The sequence below is a fragment of the Malus domestica genome, chromosome 07, assembly GCF_042453785.1.
Source record: "Malus domestica chromosome 07, GDT2T_hap1".
Taxonomy (NCBI): Eukaryota; Viridiplantae; Streptophyta; class Magnoliopsida; order Rosales; family Rosaceae; genus Malus; species Malus domestica.
In genome coordinates, this window is record NC_091667.1 from 34,210,636 (window position 1) to 34,226,555 (window position 15,920).

Here is a 15,920-nt window from a genome sequence, read left to right on the forward strand (position 1 = left end):
AAATTCGAATTATAGTCTTAGCAACAACTTTTTGAAAAGCATACAACAAGAAAGGACTCTTGATGATTTACATATTTCTTAAGGTCTGTTTGATATTTTATTTAAATTTTTTTTATCATTTTTCAAAACATTTCTTGAAAATAATTTTTTTTAAGACTCAAAAACTTGATTGATTCGCGATTTAAAATTTTTATATTTTACGACTTAAGCTAGACAAAGAGATCTAAAAATAAGGGGTTGCAGGAAAGAGAGAAAGAGGAGAGAGGATCAAACGAGATAGAGATGAAGAAGAGTAAGAGAAAGAATTGAGAGAAAGAATTGAGAGAGAGAGAGAGAGAGAGAGAGAGAGAGAGAGAGATTTTGAGTGAGAGGGGAGGAGGGAAATAAAAGAAATGAGTGAGTTTAAGTTTAAAAAACACGACTGGAGCGCGGTTCAGCCCTTCCTCTCACCGGAAAAGTAGTCCAAGAGCGAGTAGTTGCCCTTCTGGTCAATCAGATCTAGGCAAGATTGGGCAAGACTAGAGGGAGCTGGGTAGCAAAACTTGGTTTATGTTTAGAACGGAATCTGAAAAGTGTAGTTGCAGAACACATCTACAACACGCGAAGAAGATGATGGTCTTGATATTTCCACACGGCGCCGTTTGGTTTTTGCTTATTTTTCATTTGTTTATCTTATTTCCTCTATCTCAACTGACCCCAGATGCTAACATTTCGTCTCATTTCCCCTTTTTTTTCTCTTACCTCGCCATCTTCAAACTCTCTTTATTATCCTTATTTCTTTTTTAACGATTTATTTGTATTCCACCTTATTTTATTATGAGAGTTTTAACTAAAAGTCCATGGTACTATTCACTTTAACGAAAAACCACATTTTTACATTAAAAAGTCAAAACTGGTACAATTCACTTTACCCTTTATTTTTTCCTTATCGTTAAAATTTAAAGTTTTCAAATCATTTTCATTAGTTTTCATTTTTATTATTATACTTCTGTCTCTGTTATCTTTCTTTCTTTTCTTATTTAAGACCCACCATATTTTGTATCATATCAATATGCCCTTTCCAAAAATTACAACTCAACCACAATAACTTTGAATTTGATTATGCTTTTGTCCATACATTCGTGAGTATGAAAAATAATTAATAAAATAAGGAAACATAAGAAGTTGAATTTAAACTCAGAGGTCTATATATATTCAACACATCTTAACTAAGGGTATTCGGTCATTTCACAATGAATACATTTATTTTTTTAGGTATAAGTTATAACAGACATTAATATTATCTACTATCTAAAATGATTTTATTGTCAACATTTTTTAAGATTTTTTGTTCTGTAAAATTTCACCCCTCCTCCCGTCACTTCCTGACTTCGCCACTGTGTCTCTGTGTGTGTGTGTGAGAGAGAGAGAGAGCGAAACGGCAGCAATGAGGAAATGTGAACGGCACGGCTGAAGCTCCACTTATATAGCAGCCCGTTAGGGTTCCCACGACATTTAACCCGTTTCGCATAAATTGCTGTAGATTACTTAATACCTCGAATACTTTAACTGTAAAATCTTTGTTTAAAAAATATATAAAATCAAGATCTTACAGTAGAAATACTGAAAATACAGATAATCGGGGCACCTAATACATGAGTATTTGCATGGTTTTGTGTTTGAACTTTGGACTGTTTTCTAATCATGACGTAGACAATCATTGCTTTATCTGAGAAAGTCTTGCAGACGAATCTCTCCTCATAAATTTGAAATCTTTACGTGGAGATTCTTCCCATCCATTTTTGGCGTTGCTCGACTTAATTCAAGGGTAGTGTTATTTTTATTTATTTATTAATTAAATCGTAGGTATGGTCCTTTAACTTTAATTCAATTGGAGTAATGGTCATTCAACTAAAAATTTATTATCATTGGTCTCTTAACTCATCAAAACGTGCAACTATGGTCCCTCAACTAAAAATTCATTACCATTGGTGTCTCAACTTTAATTCAACTGGAGAAATGATCCCTTAACTTTAATCTAATTATAGCAATGGTCATTCCAACATAACTCGTTTTGACAAACATTTTGACGTAGTTGACGAAAATGACCATAATTACACACTTTAATAAGTTGAGGAACCCTAATTATATAAATGATTATTCCAACATAACTTATTTTGAAAAAATTTTGACGAAATTAATGAAAATGATTATAACTACACATTTTGATAAGTTGAGAGACCAATGTTAATGGATTTTTAGTTGAGGGACCATTGCTCCAATTTAATTAAAATTAAGGGACCATTGCTACAATTTACTCTTATTTATCTATAAATTTACACCTTTACGGTTTCTGATATGGCTTTCGACTCAACGAGGATGCCTGCCCATTTCTTTATACTATGACTTTGACTCCTGTGGTACAAAATGACTTTGGTTTTTGTACCCATGGTACCTCCACTTTTGCTGCCCGCTGTTTCTGATGGCGACCCAGAGTTGGCACTATCACCCACGTTGCCCTCTGCGCAACCCGTGCCTCCAGCTGATGGGACTATACCTGAGACTAATGAGAAAGCTCCATCGCTGCAGGGCTGTTAGCTTGGGGTAGGACTCCTTGCAGGAACATGTGACCAGCCAAGTTTACTGATGCTCGGAGCACCTAAGAATTTTTGTTTGAATTATTTTTTATTTTTTATTATTAATTTTTTTTTTTCAGATGCATGGGCATTTGCATGGTTTTGTGTTTGAACTTTGGACTGTTTTCTCAAGCGTGAGGCAACCAATCACTGCTTTATCTGAGAAAGCCTTCCAAACGAAATCTCTCCTGATTTCAAAATTAATCTTATATGGAGATTCTTTCTATTCCCTTTTGGTGTTGCTCCACTTAATTCACGGGTGGTGTTTTTTATTTTTTATTTTTTATCTATATATAAAAAGTCGGAAGAATAAAAGAGTGAAACATTAAAAAAAAATCCCACAAAATACCCCTCTTATTAAATCTTTTGAAAAAAAAACAATTTATAAATAAAGAAAAAAATAGTAGACCATTTGAATTTCTACTAATTAATAAAACTATCTTTGTCAACTAAAAGAAGATGAAAAGACAACTCAATCTTCCATCACAAAAAAAAAATGATGGGCAATAATGTAATTTTACAGATTCAAATTTTACTATTTTTTAGCTCACATACATATGATGTTAAAATACCTCCAATATTAAAATAAATAAAATAAAATAAAATAAAGCAAAAACCTTCTCCCCCCCCCCCCCAACGTTCTCTCTTTCTCCTTCTCTCCTTCTCATTTAGTTGAGCCAACGCACCTATGTTGTCAGGTCAAAAAAGTCCAATTTTTGCTCGATGTTAGAAATCTCAATCAAATGAAAAACATTTTCCCTTCTCTTGTTAAATATTGTATGACACTCGAGTTATATTGAACTAAAAAAATGAAGTCGTTGATTTGCCCGAGAGGCCACAGTTACCGCAAGCAAACACATTAATGACGAGGAACGCATTTTTGTTATGTTACTAACACTTGTACTTGCTCTGCAAACAAAACTAATAACATTTCAGTTCAACGAGCAAAAGAAGACGAGTATAATCATAAACATTACATATCGAAGAGTGCGTGAGAAACGATCATTTAAATGTCATACAAACCATCCTTGAAGCACTCGAAAAGCTCGCTAACTCAATAACAGGGTCTAGCACATTTTTTTGTGATATTATTATTTCGCAATTGTTTGATCTCTGAGAATTGAAATCGAGTACCTCTAAAAAAGAGGTAAACTGGGTGGAAAGCGAACATGCATCCATTGCCTCTCATGTGTCGCCAAATGTTGCCAACCGATCTCATCGAGCAAGGAAATCTTCAGATCGTAGAACTTCTTCTTGGGAGGCTCTCCATCGTCTTGAATTACGTCATTCAGAACCTGCACTCATAAATATGATCAGTTTAGACAGAGAGTTTTGACAATATTTCCAAGCAAATACAAACCTTGCAACAACAAATGACTAGAGGACCAGATTGTATGTTTCTACCGCGTTCCTTAATTCTTTTCCGGTTTTTCTGGCTTGGAACTTATTACATTAACGTGTTTATTGCGCTGACATACAATTAGAACTACTCAAGCAGTTCAATCAAAAAGCGTACCAGAAAGTGCAAATGATACTGATCCTATGAGATTATACATGGAATTAGGTGAGATGCAGTGTGCTTTTCCAAAGATTAAGCGGGGAAAGAGAAAAATACCTTCAGTGCAGTTCCATGCCTTCCAGCACGTTTCTCGCGTAGTACTGAGAGAGTTCCGTATTTGGAGGACTTGACTTCAACCCATTTTTGAAGTTCTTTAAAGTTCTTTTCAAACAAATCTGAGCCTGCTCCCCCTTCTGCACCTTCAGCCTCTGCAGGCTTATCACCCTGCAACAATAATCGGTAAGCTTGGGCTCCATTTAATTGTTAAAGACACATAAATGAAAATTAGGAGATAAAATGCATAAGAACGTCACCACTATCGAAAAAATGGGCATAAGAAACAAATTGACTGTATAAGGAAAAAGAACAGTATAGTGAGTTCTCACTCAGCATTCATAGGTATGGGGAAATGATCTCAGATTTGAAAATACGTATATTCATATCCGCATGGCAATCATAGAAGCTTTTCTATGAGAAATGGAAGAAAATAAAAAGTTCCTAACAAGTTTTTAAGCTCAACATCCTAGAAAGAAGCAAGCTTTACATAACCAAACATAAAACCATCTGAGGTTGACCAACTCAAATAAAATCTGGCCGTGTAACTTTCACATACTTTATACCAAACTTTAAAAACCAGAAGATTAACCTTAGATGACTATGAAAGTACTTCGAAAGAAATTAACTATTCCAACCTGCAAAGATTCAGTCTCTGCTAGTGCCAGTCCTTTCTGGTACAATGCCTCTGCTAATTGATCACGGGTTGTCTCCATCTTCTTTTTAATTTTCTATGACAAGAATCAGTAATATTTATTATTAACCTACCTATAGATAAACTTACGAAAAAAAGCTGGTAAGATTTGTTGATTCTCTGAAATAATTTTGGCAGCTCTTCACAATGGTTTCAAGAAAGACGGAATAAAAACAAGAAGTATGCTTTAACAAATAACACACCTCTGCCTCTTCATCATCGGGATCACTTTTTAGTGCAAAAAATTTTGCCAGCTCATCTATGTCAACACTGTCAACCACCTCATTTGCTGCATCAATAACCTGCAAAGCAAAGCACGTAATAAATGTTATTAAATCACTGCATAAACAAACCCCGTACCTTGAGCTTAGAAAGGTTGTATACACCTACTATCTATACAAACTACGAATCAGTTCATCATGTATTGAAAAATGATGAAGATGGGTTATTCTGCATGGAGATCCATTGTTCATGAACAATTACCCTAAACCCAAAACATGTGGCGAGGTAATCACGTGGCAACAAACCCCACAACTTCTAGAAGTGGAACATGAATTATATTTCTTCACTTGCAAGTGAATAAAAATTTACAAAACTACATCATTCTTGGCCATATGGTTGTACCACGCTACCTCTTTTTCATGGGAGATTTTGTCCTTGTCATTGTTCCGAGAAAGTACAGCTTCCAATATCTTGGCAAGCAATGGGGTGTATTTAGGATATTCAGACTGAAAAGAGAAACATTAGGTACACACAACATGTGAGCCATAGATGCTATAAAAACCTCAAGCATAATATAATAATCTCAATAGCTTGTCTCAACAGACTTAATAAGCAGATGCTCAATTTGAAACCAAATATAATTGTTACATACATATCTATATATGCACTGACTGGAAGTACAAATTAACAGGTCAAAATTTATAGTTCTGGAACAGATTTAAATTAAGCTCAAATGTGAGTGTCGTGTCCATGTGTAACAAATGCAAAGTTAATGACATGTCACTCAGAAGTCAGAGCCCCACTAACCACGTTGAATGAGACAAACTCAATGTAAGAACCCTACCATATCGACAATGCCGGAAACTGAGATCAAATAAAACTTCCTTTACATGTCATCAAATGACCTAAGATAGTTAATTCATGATCATATTAGACCTAAATCATTTCATCTATACCATAACAATATGAGCTCTAACCTTGAGAGAAGACGATAATTTATTCCACTCCAAGCATTCTTCCTCAGTACCTTGCTTCAGGCTTGCAAGAACTTTAATCTTTGCATCTCGTACCTGATTCACAAAGTACAAACAATAAGGATCAGTATCTCAGGTATAAAGATTTGTGAACCTCAGAATCTGACAGGAAGACAAGGAGCTTTTATAATAAAGCGCCAATGTAAAGAATAGTATGAGGACTTATTAGACAAATCTGTTACCAACTTTGAAAAGCCATAAATAAGGTTAACTGAATGCATATGCTCAGTTCTAGAAGTGCTACAGAAATATTAGGTTTCTCAGCTTGGTATGAGCCACTTGAAATAAAATAAAAAATCTATTACTTAGTTAAGTCAGTGAATTTTGCTATAAATCTCCACCCAAGGGTTGGATACAGGTGGTAATGAGTAGCATTCTTTCAAACTTTTCCAATTTCAAAATCAGAAGTTACCAACCAGTTTTACCCAAAGTAACCCGCGTAAAGATCTGATGCATCCAGAACAGATGAAGAAACTAATATGTCTTACATACCTCTTCTTCTAACCGCTCAGAAACAGGCTTGGTGGAAGTAGAAGAACCTTTTCCTTTTTCCTCGTCCAGCTGTAATTGTAATGAAAACTTTTTATTATGTCCACATGTTTTCGTCGGCTAAATAACTTATAAAAATGGTAGATCAAACCAAAGCTTAAGTCAAATGTTCAGTCACATGAGGACAAATATGATGTTGTCTTAGGAAACTAAGGATTATATATAAAAACCTTATTTGGTGGCACTATATAAGAAATTTGATAAGACACGGGGTTCTTTAGCGGATTTTTCTGCTCTCCCTTATCAACATATGATAGCTTCCCATACGAGATGGCTCCAAGTAATACAGATCCTTGTGGAGAAAACTGCACAACATATCACTAGAATTAAAATCTTTAGTGCTTACATCAAATTAAAAATAAACAAAGAACAGAAAAATACCTTTAGAAGCTTGTCTTTGGATGGTGGACCTAAATAGAATGCTTCCTTTTTCCTACCAAAGATCAAGAAGTTAAATAACATTGCAAAATGATATCATTAAACCACAAGAACAAATTATTCAGCCGCATACCCTGGAACTAATACCGAGGACTTAAAACTACCGTTTCCCATCAAAGGGCCATCAGGTTGGGAGAAGAAGCTCAATCGGATTACATCCTGGTTTGAAAAGAAATCAGAAAATTTAACAAGTAATGAAACATAGACGCATTATCCAGGGTTATACATATTACAGATGTCTTCACAATTTTGATTAAAACTTAAAAGAGAGTTATGTTAAGAAAAGCACATCACTGTATAGAATAACTCTACCTTCTCTTCCAAATTTCTCTCGATGAACAACACCAGCTGCTTCAGTTTTTCCAAGTATTGCACATTGTCATGTCTAAGGTTGAAACAGCTCGTATTAGATGATGTGAATAGTAGCAACTTTTGTTAATCTAGTGGAAATTTGACTTATGCCTAATGCAGCTTTCCAGTGTTAATGTACATGGTCGCAAACAGTGCCAGGTATATTCATATTAAGATAATTTCACATTTAAAAATTAATTTCAATGAACTTAAAAGGGAAACTGAAAGATAACTTGTGGTAATAAATTAAGTCCTAATTGCAGGTCAATAAAAGCATGCACAGGCATGCTGGTTTGCTGTCTCAAAAAGAGGACTATACCTTAGATATAGCCGTAAATTGTACTCTCCCTTGGGCAGTTTTGATTTACTCGGATAGATGTCTCCCATTGCATGTATACGCTATGATCAGAAAGGGAAGAAAGTAAGAAACTCTAATGAAAAGAGGACACTCTAAGGATTTCTCTAAGGACTTCAATGAACTTAACTTCCCTGTTGTAACAATCAATTTCAAAATTTCATTTTCAACTATAACAAAAAACAACGCTACCTTGTTTGCATCAGAGATCATATAAAATTGAGACTCAAATTTCGTGTCATATACACGATTGTTAAGTAACGGAACTTGAGGCTTGACTTCAGCTCCGTCTTCCAATTTGATCTTGTAGCTGCATGAACCAGAAGAGTATTTATTACTGTAAAACACAAAATGCAGATTACTAATCAGTAAACATCAGACCATAACTCACGTTAAAGTAAGTGCCATAATACGTTTTTCTGAGGGTAGTTTGTCACGATCTGTTGAGAGAGAACAAAGTTTAGACTCAACCGGCCGGTATGGAATTCTTATCTGCAAATTGATCTCAAGCGGAAAAGAAAGTATTAGAACACAAGGGTACCAAGCAATTAATAAACATGTACGACTATCATCATCTATTATGGGGGAGCAACTTCACCTTGTTTAGAATAGCAACCGGTGCAAGTGTCTCAGAAGCCAGTAGAGCTTCAGCTTCAATTCTGATCGGCCCTTCACTTCCATCAAGTACTACTTCATCTTTATTAATGTTAATTCCATGAAACACAATCTGAAAAAGTTATACAAAGCCCATCTGTAAGGCTCTCTAATGAAGTTCATTATAAGATATTTCCTGCCTTTTTTGTCGCTTAAGAAACCGCATTACTGACGAAAAAACTAAAATTAAGTTGTTATTTAAGGTCTTATATTTATATTAAAGAGAGAGTAATAAAAGAAGAGATTTTCAAAGAATGATGAAAATTCAGTTGAAGAACTAGAACAAAAGTCTATGGGTTGGGTGAAAATGCAGTTTCTCTCAACTCATATAATATTGATAAAAAAACATAACTGGAAGTCTGAAAATATAAGACTTTACGTAGAAATCAAATGAGGTACAACATCAGAATAATAGGGAAATCTAGAAAGTTAACCACAAGCAAATTCATGGCATCATCAGTAAATGTAAAAGGCTAAAAGATTTTGGTTAGTAAACAATTAAAGTATTGCAATTTTACTAGATATCCCAAGTCTAGATCTTAACAGCATACCTCAAAATCCACAATAGTTGTTTCATGGCTTCCTATGCCACTCGACCAAAATTGAGCAATAGCTAATTCCATTGTTTGACCACCCACAACAGGAAATGAAAAGCTTTTGGCAGCAGGAGAAGAGAATGTTACAACACTCTCCCATTTAAGGGGCCTTTGCAGGGGACATAGCTGGACATTGCAAGCATGTTAATGCAGATTTAGACCATCTGATATAAGTTTTAATTACTGCAAGCTGTACCTGAACAGAGTCAACAAAAAATCTTCTTGCTGTATCAAATCCTGATGTTTTCATAGTTGCTTCAACCCATGTAGCACCAAAAGGTACTTCTATAAATCTCCTTTCTATGTGGCCTAACATCAAGAAGAGGAATTTCCACCATGAAAGAATAGTACAATATGATCCATACCACCCATTAAAAAACACAAGTAACACTGCTCATACCTGGCAAAAATGACATCCTAGAGAATGACAACAGTGGAGGTCGACTTATCACAGCTATAGGCTTTGTCATGGTAACAGGGATTCTGAAAAGAGGACCGCGCCATGGTGCTTTACAATCAACACCATAGAGTTCGAAATAGTGCAGACCTTCATTAAGCTTGGTGGGATCCACTACTATGCTGAAAAGAACCAAAAAGGAACTTGTAAGTGATGCTGAATAAACTGACGCTCAACTTGTCCAGAATCTCAAGACAGCACAAAAAAACATTTATAAAGTATCGTACAAGCAGCTTTGTTCCATGTGCATGCACATTTTGATGCATATGTGTTCCAATGATGGAAACTTATATCAAAATAAAGCTCAAGACCCTGCCCATTCACTCTGTTTTGGGAACTAGTCCACAAGCAATTGGCTATGCCATCATTTGAGAGCAGGTAGCTCCACAAGCATATGCACTCACAGGAAACTATGTTCTATATTCCAAGCCAAATATAAAGTATGACAACACACAAATATGCACAAGCAATGCAACAGCCAATTCAGGCCTTCTTTTACTGATATAGCGACCACATGTGCGAATTAGCATGGCAGAAGATCAAGTTCGTTAATTTCACACATGAAGAAAACCAGGGGAAGTCTTAAAAGAAAAGAAAAAAGCAAAAAACCAGTAACAAGTAAATTATAGCATAAATGTGGACAAATTAATATGAAAAAAGGCACATTTAAGTTGTGCAAACTAACTTGAAGCTACGCCCATTATGAGTAAGAAGGAGAAAATCGGGAGCCCTCAAAACTGCCTTGTCACTGGAATGGAGCTCAATACACTCTTCAAAAGGAACCAAATCTTCCAAATTACTAGCACCTTCATGAAATTTCGGTTCAACTTGCACCGTCCACTGTTAGAAACACCACATCAGCTATGATAGAACTGGTAGACGCTATGAAAGTGAAAACAGAGACGAAAGAAATGTTTCCAAAGTTGTTCTTACAAGTTTAAATAACAAGAAAGTAAACTTACAAAAGGAGGGACGCAAGTTGAAATCAAAAGAAAGTTCATAAACATACACACAAAACTTGACTTTGAGTTCAAGATAGCATCACACATATCAAGCTGTAGCTGGTAACACTAATTATGCAACAATTACATCATGAAAGAACTAACTCATAACCTCAGATTGATAACGTTCTACACAAAGAAATTTGCTGCCTCTCAGGTGTAATAAATAATCTCACCTCGGTTGATTGTTGGAAAGTACTAGCCTCCCGTAAGTAGATTCCTCGTGATGTAGGAGCTGTCATCAAATCACGCAACAAAGTAAGTTTGGAGCATCAACATAACCTAAAATCAAAAGAACAACTCACAAACATGGAACTATTACTAAAACCTAATAACTGGTGCATTTAAAAGTGAAACCTGACTATAAAAATAAAGATCCATGATTTCGGACTTAATTCTAACATGCAGAAGGGCATCAACAAATGTAACAAAAGTTTGACAAATTTAGCCTTTTCTATAGGAGACATGTTTAACAATTTTAAAATAGAAGAAGAGAATTTTGGAGAATATTATCCTATCATGCAAGATAATAAGAATTCTTGTAAATGAAGCCAAACAAGTCTGTGCTTTTCAATGAAGAGTGAGGTCAGTGGGAGCATGGAACTTACTTGTTTTACCAGACTGAGTTATCTGTATCTGATACCAAACACATGGTACATCCCGGCACTGCCTTAGATATTCATGTGCCCTGAAAATCAGTAAACAAGCAAGATATATATCAAAATATGTGCATAGATCAATAGTAGAAGAGAGTGCAGGCTTAGATCAAAAGTCTAACTTGTCAACTTGCATAAGCCCTTGTCCAGTTGATAGTTTATCTTCAGGCAAACTGCCTATAGGAACAGATGTATTTTCAAGAGCCTTCCTTACACTGTATGGACTCACAGGAATACCCTCAGCCTTCAGAAAACAATAGATATAAGAAGTTACACCAGAAAATACATATTTGTACCAACAATGTGAAAAGAGCAGACAACAAGATTACTAATGCAACAAAACACAAGTACCTTCAATGCACTAACGAGCAGTGCAATTCCCCCACAAGCAGATGGAGATGACATTGATGTTCCATTCATAAGCATGCGTTGCTGAAGAGTCCATGTAGGAACAGGAGCAACAGCCGCACCAGGAGCACTTATACAGACACCAAGAGCTCCATCACTGGTTGGCCCACGACTAGACCTGACATGGAACCAAAAGACTAACTTAAAGGAAGCCGAAAATGGGAACTTGTGTTTAAAATTGAAAGTCATAAGAAGAAAGTTAATATACCAAGTGTACTCAAGCCCTTCGCCTGGAGCTTCAACTACACAATGAGCACCAGCAGCCATTGCAGGAGAGACATATGCACCAACTCCTATAACGCTTGATGTGGTACCACCAGGTGCTCCAACAGTGCTCAATGCTGGCCCACTATTGCCAGCACTACTCACAAATATTAGATGGTGCTTGTTCACAGCCTAGTTTTAGCACCAATGCGTAGAATATAACGTGTGAGAGCATGAAAGATAAAAGGAAGGGGAAAAAAAGTAAGCAGTTATCTTAGACAGTCACCAATTTAGAAATAATACTTCATTAACAAGGTCAACAAAACGCCCATAGTCTGGCAGCAGTGTAGGTTCTCCATAACTCATGTTGATCAAATCACATTTATGCTGCACAAACATTGTAAAAGCCATCATTATAATCATCTATACAAGGCAGTGGAGTGTACTAGTATCACAGTGCTGAATCCTAAACAAGACTTGGGCAAACTAAAATTGTTGATTATCAGAGTTATTAGAAAATAATAGAATTTAAAAGCACCTCCACAGCAGCAATCAAGGCTCGAGTCAAGCCAGTTCCAGTCTCCATTGAACCTAAACGCGAGTCTCCAATCTTACAAGATATTATTTGTGCTCCAGGTGCAACTCCATTCAACAGGGGTTCCTAAGAACACCACATGTATCATAAGTATATTACCCTAGCTTGAAAAAAAGTGCAGTAAATGTTTAAGCCTGCATAATAATACCTTCGGGTGGAAAGCAGTAGCAATACCAGCAACATGAGTGCCATGTGGAGAGCTATCTGTTACGATACTAAGGATATTCCCTTCATCGTATACATTAGCAACAAATGTACAGGCATCTAATTTGCTAAAAACACCATATTTTCGTTCTATCCTGTAAAAAAGTTTATATCAGTAACTAACTATAAATTCTATAGAATCGATCCATTATCATGGCCACTGTACTGGAAACTAAAACACCAAAGACAAATAAGTTTGCAACTCGGAATCAGATGAATAATGTGGTCTCGAGAAAATTAGGATATTTTATTACAATAAGTTTCTTTGTCTCAACTTTCTAACAAAACTTCCAATAAACCAACCCAACCATACCTATAATTAGTTAGGGGCACAAAGTTTGCAAGTTTTCCACAAACTGGGTTATCCTCAAGAGTCTGTGTGTCAAGGGCAACCCTCCATACTTCTCCATCATGCCATACAACGGCATCTATGACAGGCCCTTTGTCATCATAGCTCTAGAAGACAAGAAATACCATTAAGACTTGCATAGGAATTAAGTTTTTTTTTATAAATAAATATGTATTTTTCACTCACATCAGCTTGATTTTGTAGGTAATCAACTCTATTTTGCAGGTCCTCCTGAGCTCTTTTCAAGTGAACGTCATCCACTCTACTGTGTTTCTGAAAATGGTACATAGTAACTTACATATTTAGGAGCAACATAATCCAAGCATATTGCAGGAGACTACTTCTGCTGATCCTGTATTTTGAGGGAAGCAGCTGGAAAGCTTTGCACAGAATTGATGAGATTATGGTGAATTATATCAGAGACGCTTCCCAACGTTAACAAATGTACATTTCAAATAATAGACTGATAGCAGTTGAATCCATCCCTTTCTATACAGGTACAGTATTACAATGAACTTATTTGAACAAGAAGGTAAAAGTGCATAATGTGCAATCTAGGTAGACAATAATGCCAAAGAGGAAGTGAATATTGAGCTTATTTGCAATTGAAAAAATAACAGTTTTCATTTAATTAACACTTTCAGTTGAGTTTATGGTATGCTTACAATAAAATTAACAACATGGGATGGAGTACATAAGTAATATTTGATTCCAGTAAAGAAATTAAGAAGCAGCATATTCAAAAACCTGATCAAATTCTTGAAGATTTTTAACAGCCTTGGCAATTTCTTCTTGGTTTTGTTCATCCCATTTCTTCCTTCTTTCCTTCTGTCAGTGAAAACATAAAAGCAAAAGAGGGAAAATTTGTCCGTTATTATCTGAAGTGATGATAGAGACTACAAATAAAATTCGAATCAACTAATCAATGGGTCATAACGCTTACCTTCAAGCGAGAAGTCAATGTATCAGTAAATAGCTCATATACCAACTTATAGCCCACATGCCATTCACCAGAAGGATTTTTCCATGAAGAGTCGACAAACAGAGATGCTCCTGTATAAAACTTTGCATTAAAACCCAAGCACGGTTAAAACAGAGGTTAACTTACAATTAGATATCTTCTTTAAGCCAAAGATGGCTCTAAAAATTCCGATGGTCAACCAAAAGTATCTCAAGGAAGATGCAGGAATTCTAAACGATAATAAAAAGAGAAGTACATACATACATAGGCATACACACAAATAGATCAAAAAACTAACCTGAAGCTCCAGGAATACAACCGTTGCCATCGGCCTTGACTACCTTCGAAGTATCAACATCGCCACTCCCGGTGCTGATAAAAACAGAAGTTATCGGATTGAATCAAAGGTTCTAGTAATACAAATTCAATGCTCAAATAAATTAGTTTAATTACGGTTACCAATCAAGAACATCTAGGACTTTCGGCTTTCCATCAGATGTAACTTGTAATCCAGAAGCAGCTGGATCCACTCCAGAATCTGATTCAAAGTTTCAGTTCAACAGCTTAATTTCCTCAGCTCAGAAAATCAATCCGATACTCGATAAACTAATTTTCTTAATCACTCCTAATCACAGCTATAATCACGCGTTTCTTTCATATTAGAGGAATCAAACATAACATATACGTTTATAATTAGAGCGATTCTCCTTCCTACAATTTTCTTTCTTCATTTTCTTTTCTCCCAAACAGAAATTAAGCGATTGAAGTGATTCAGTTACCGAAGATAGCGATGAGGGCGCCGCGGCCGTCGTAGTTGGGATGCGCATCGATGAATCGATCCACGCCAATTTCTTTCTTCGGCATGAGGGAGGCCAAGAATGTGGACTCGTTCAGCTTGAAATTGGTCAGAGCACCATTACCGTCGCCACCGCCTCCGCCAGTACCGCCGATTGCAGAGCAAGGCATTGCCCAGACCCCACCACCACTGCAACTTCTGGTCCTGCTATTGCCACTGCCACTCCACTCTCTCTCTCTCGGTCTTCTCGCTTTGCTGAGCTTTTTGTGTCTAATGAAGAGTGAGAAAAATGGCGAGTGATAAGAAAGTCGCCACGAGGGCAAATGCGGCAATTTGAACAGAACCACTGGGTTTTGCATCGTTTTATTCTAATTCTCAAAATCTATGAAGAAGGGTGGTTTGGTAATTTTGCACTGCTGGCCGGTGGTAATGTGGCGGAGGAATGCGGCGGTTTGGAGACGGCTGGTGGAAGTTTTCTCTTCCTTTTCTTGGATTGGAAGATTTTGTTGGATGGGCAACGGGTGGCGAGGTTATCGTGTACGTGAAATTACTTGATTGGCCTTTGCATGGATTGCAAATGATGGGACGGGAGCTTCCGTATTTTTGTATGTGTGAAATACCGACGAGGCCCTCGAAATAAACTATATTCCAGGAATCTGGTGAAATTAATTTTCTATTAAAAAAGTAGTTTTGACGTAAGGGGAATCTTATATAACTTTGAAGGAAGGGTGGTGGAGAAAAGAGGAAAAGGAAGGGTGTCGAGAATCTTGTGATTGTGACCGTTCATCTTATATCGTACAGTTAGAAATTATTTTAAATTATTTAAAATTAAATATAAATAGTAACTAACTAAAACTGATCGCACAATATACAATGAACATTACAATCATAAATTCCCAAAAAAAAAATCCGACAAGTATCCTTTTTCTGAGAACAGATGCTATTGATTGATGCTTTGAAGTTGATGAAGCACGTGTCATTAGAAGCGTGCCGCTTAAGCAAGTTTGGGTTGCGGATAAATTAATTTTGGCTCTATACGAAGAAAGGAATGTAGTCCAGAACAATACTCAGCTTTCTAAAGAAAAGTAAGAGTTCATTATTAAAACTTTTAGTATTTTAATCATAGAGTTTTGTGTTTATGATCAGAATCGTTCATATTATGAATCACA

The 15,920-nt window shown here is 36.1% G+C and overlaps 1 protein-coding gene across 1 annotated transcript; it reads right to left on the minus strand.

Annotated features, from left to right (window-relative positions):
• Positions 1-3,576: 3,576 nt before the first annotated feature.
• Positions 3,577-15,362, minus strand: LOC103439777 (tripeptidyl-peptidase 2). Its single transcript, XM_008378393.4, has 34 exons — positions 14,735-15,362; positions 14,415-14,493; positions 14,254-14,327; positions 13,938-14,047; positions 13,742-13,822; positions 13,181-13,267; positions 12,959-13,101; positions 12,590-12,740; positions 12,385-12,507; positions 12,150-12,233; positions 11,851-12,038; positions 11,586-11,760; positions 11,357-11,478; positions 11,187-11,266; positions 10,755-10,813; positions 10,263-10,417; positions 9,521-9,699; positions 9,317-9,429; positions 9,076-9,246; positions 8,469-8,597; positions 8,262-8,362; positions 8,063-8,180; positions 7,835-7,914; positions 7,477-7,549; positions 7,238-7,323; positions 7,108-7,159; positions 6,897-7,031; positions 6,670-6,738; positions 6,121-6,213; positions 5,554-5,649; positions 5,125-5,223; positions 4,866-4,958; positions 4,231-4,398; positions 3,577-3,910 (listed from the first exon to the last, which is right to left on the minus strand). The coding sequence occupies exons 1-34, from the start codon at positions 15,108-15,110 to the stop codon at positions 3,752-3,754; spliced, it is 4,101 nt and encodes a 1,366-aa protein (XP_008376615.1). The 5' UTR covers positions 15,111-15,362; the 3' UTR covers positions 3,577-3,751.
• Positions 15,363-15,920: the final 558 nt, after the last annotated feature.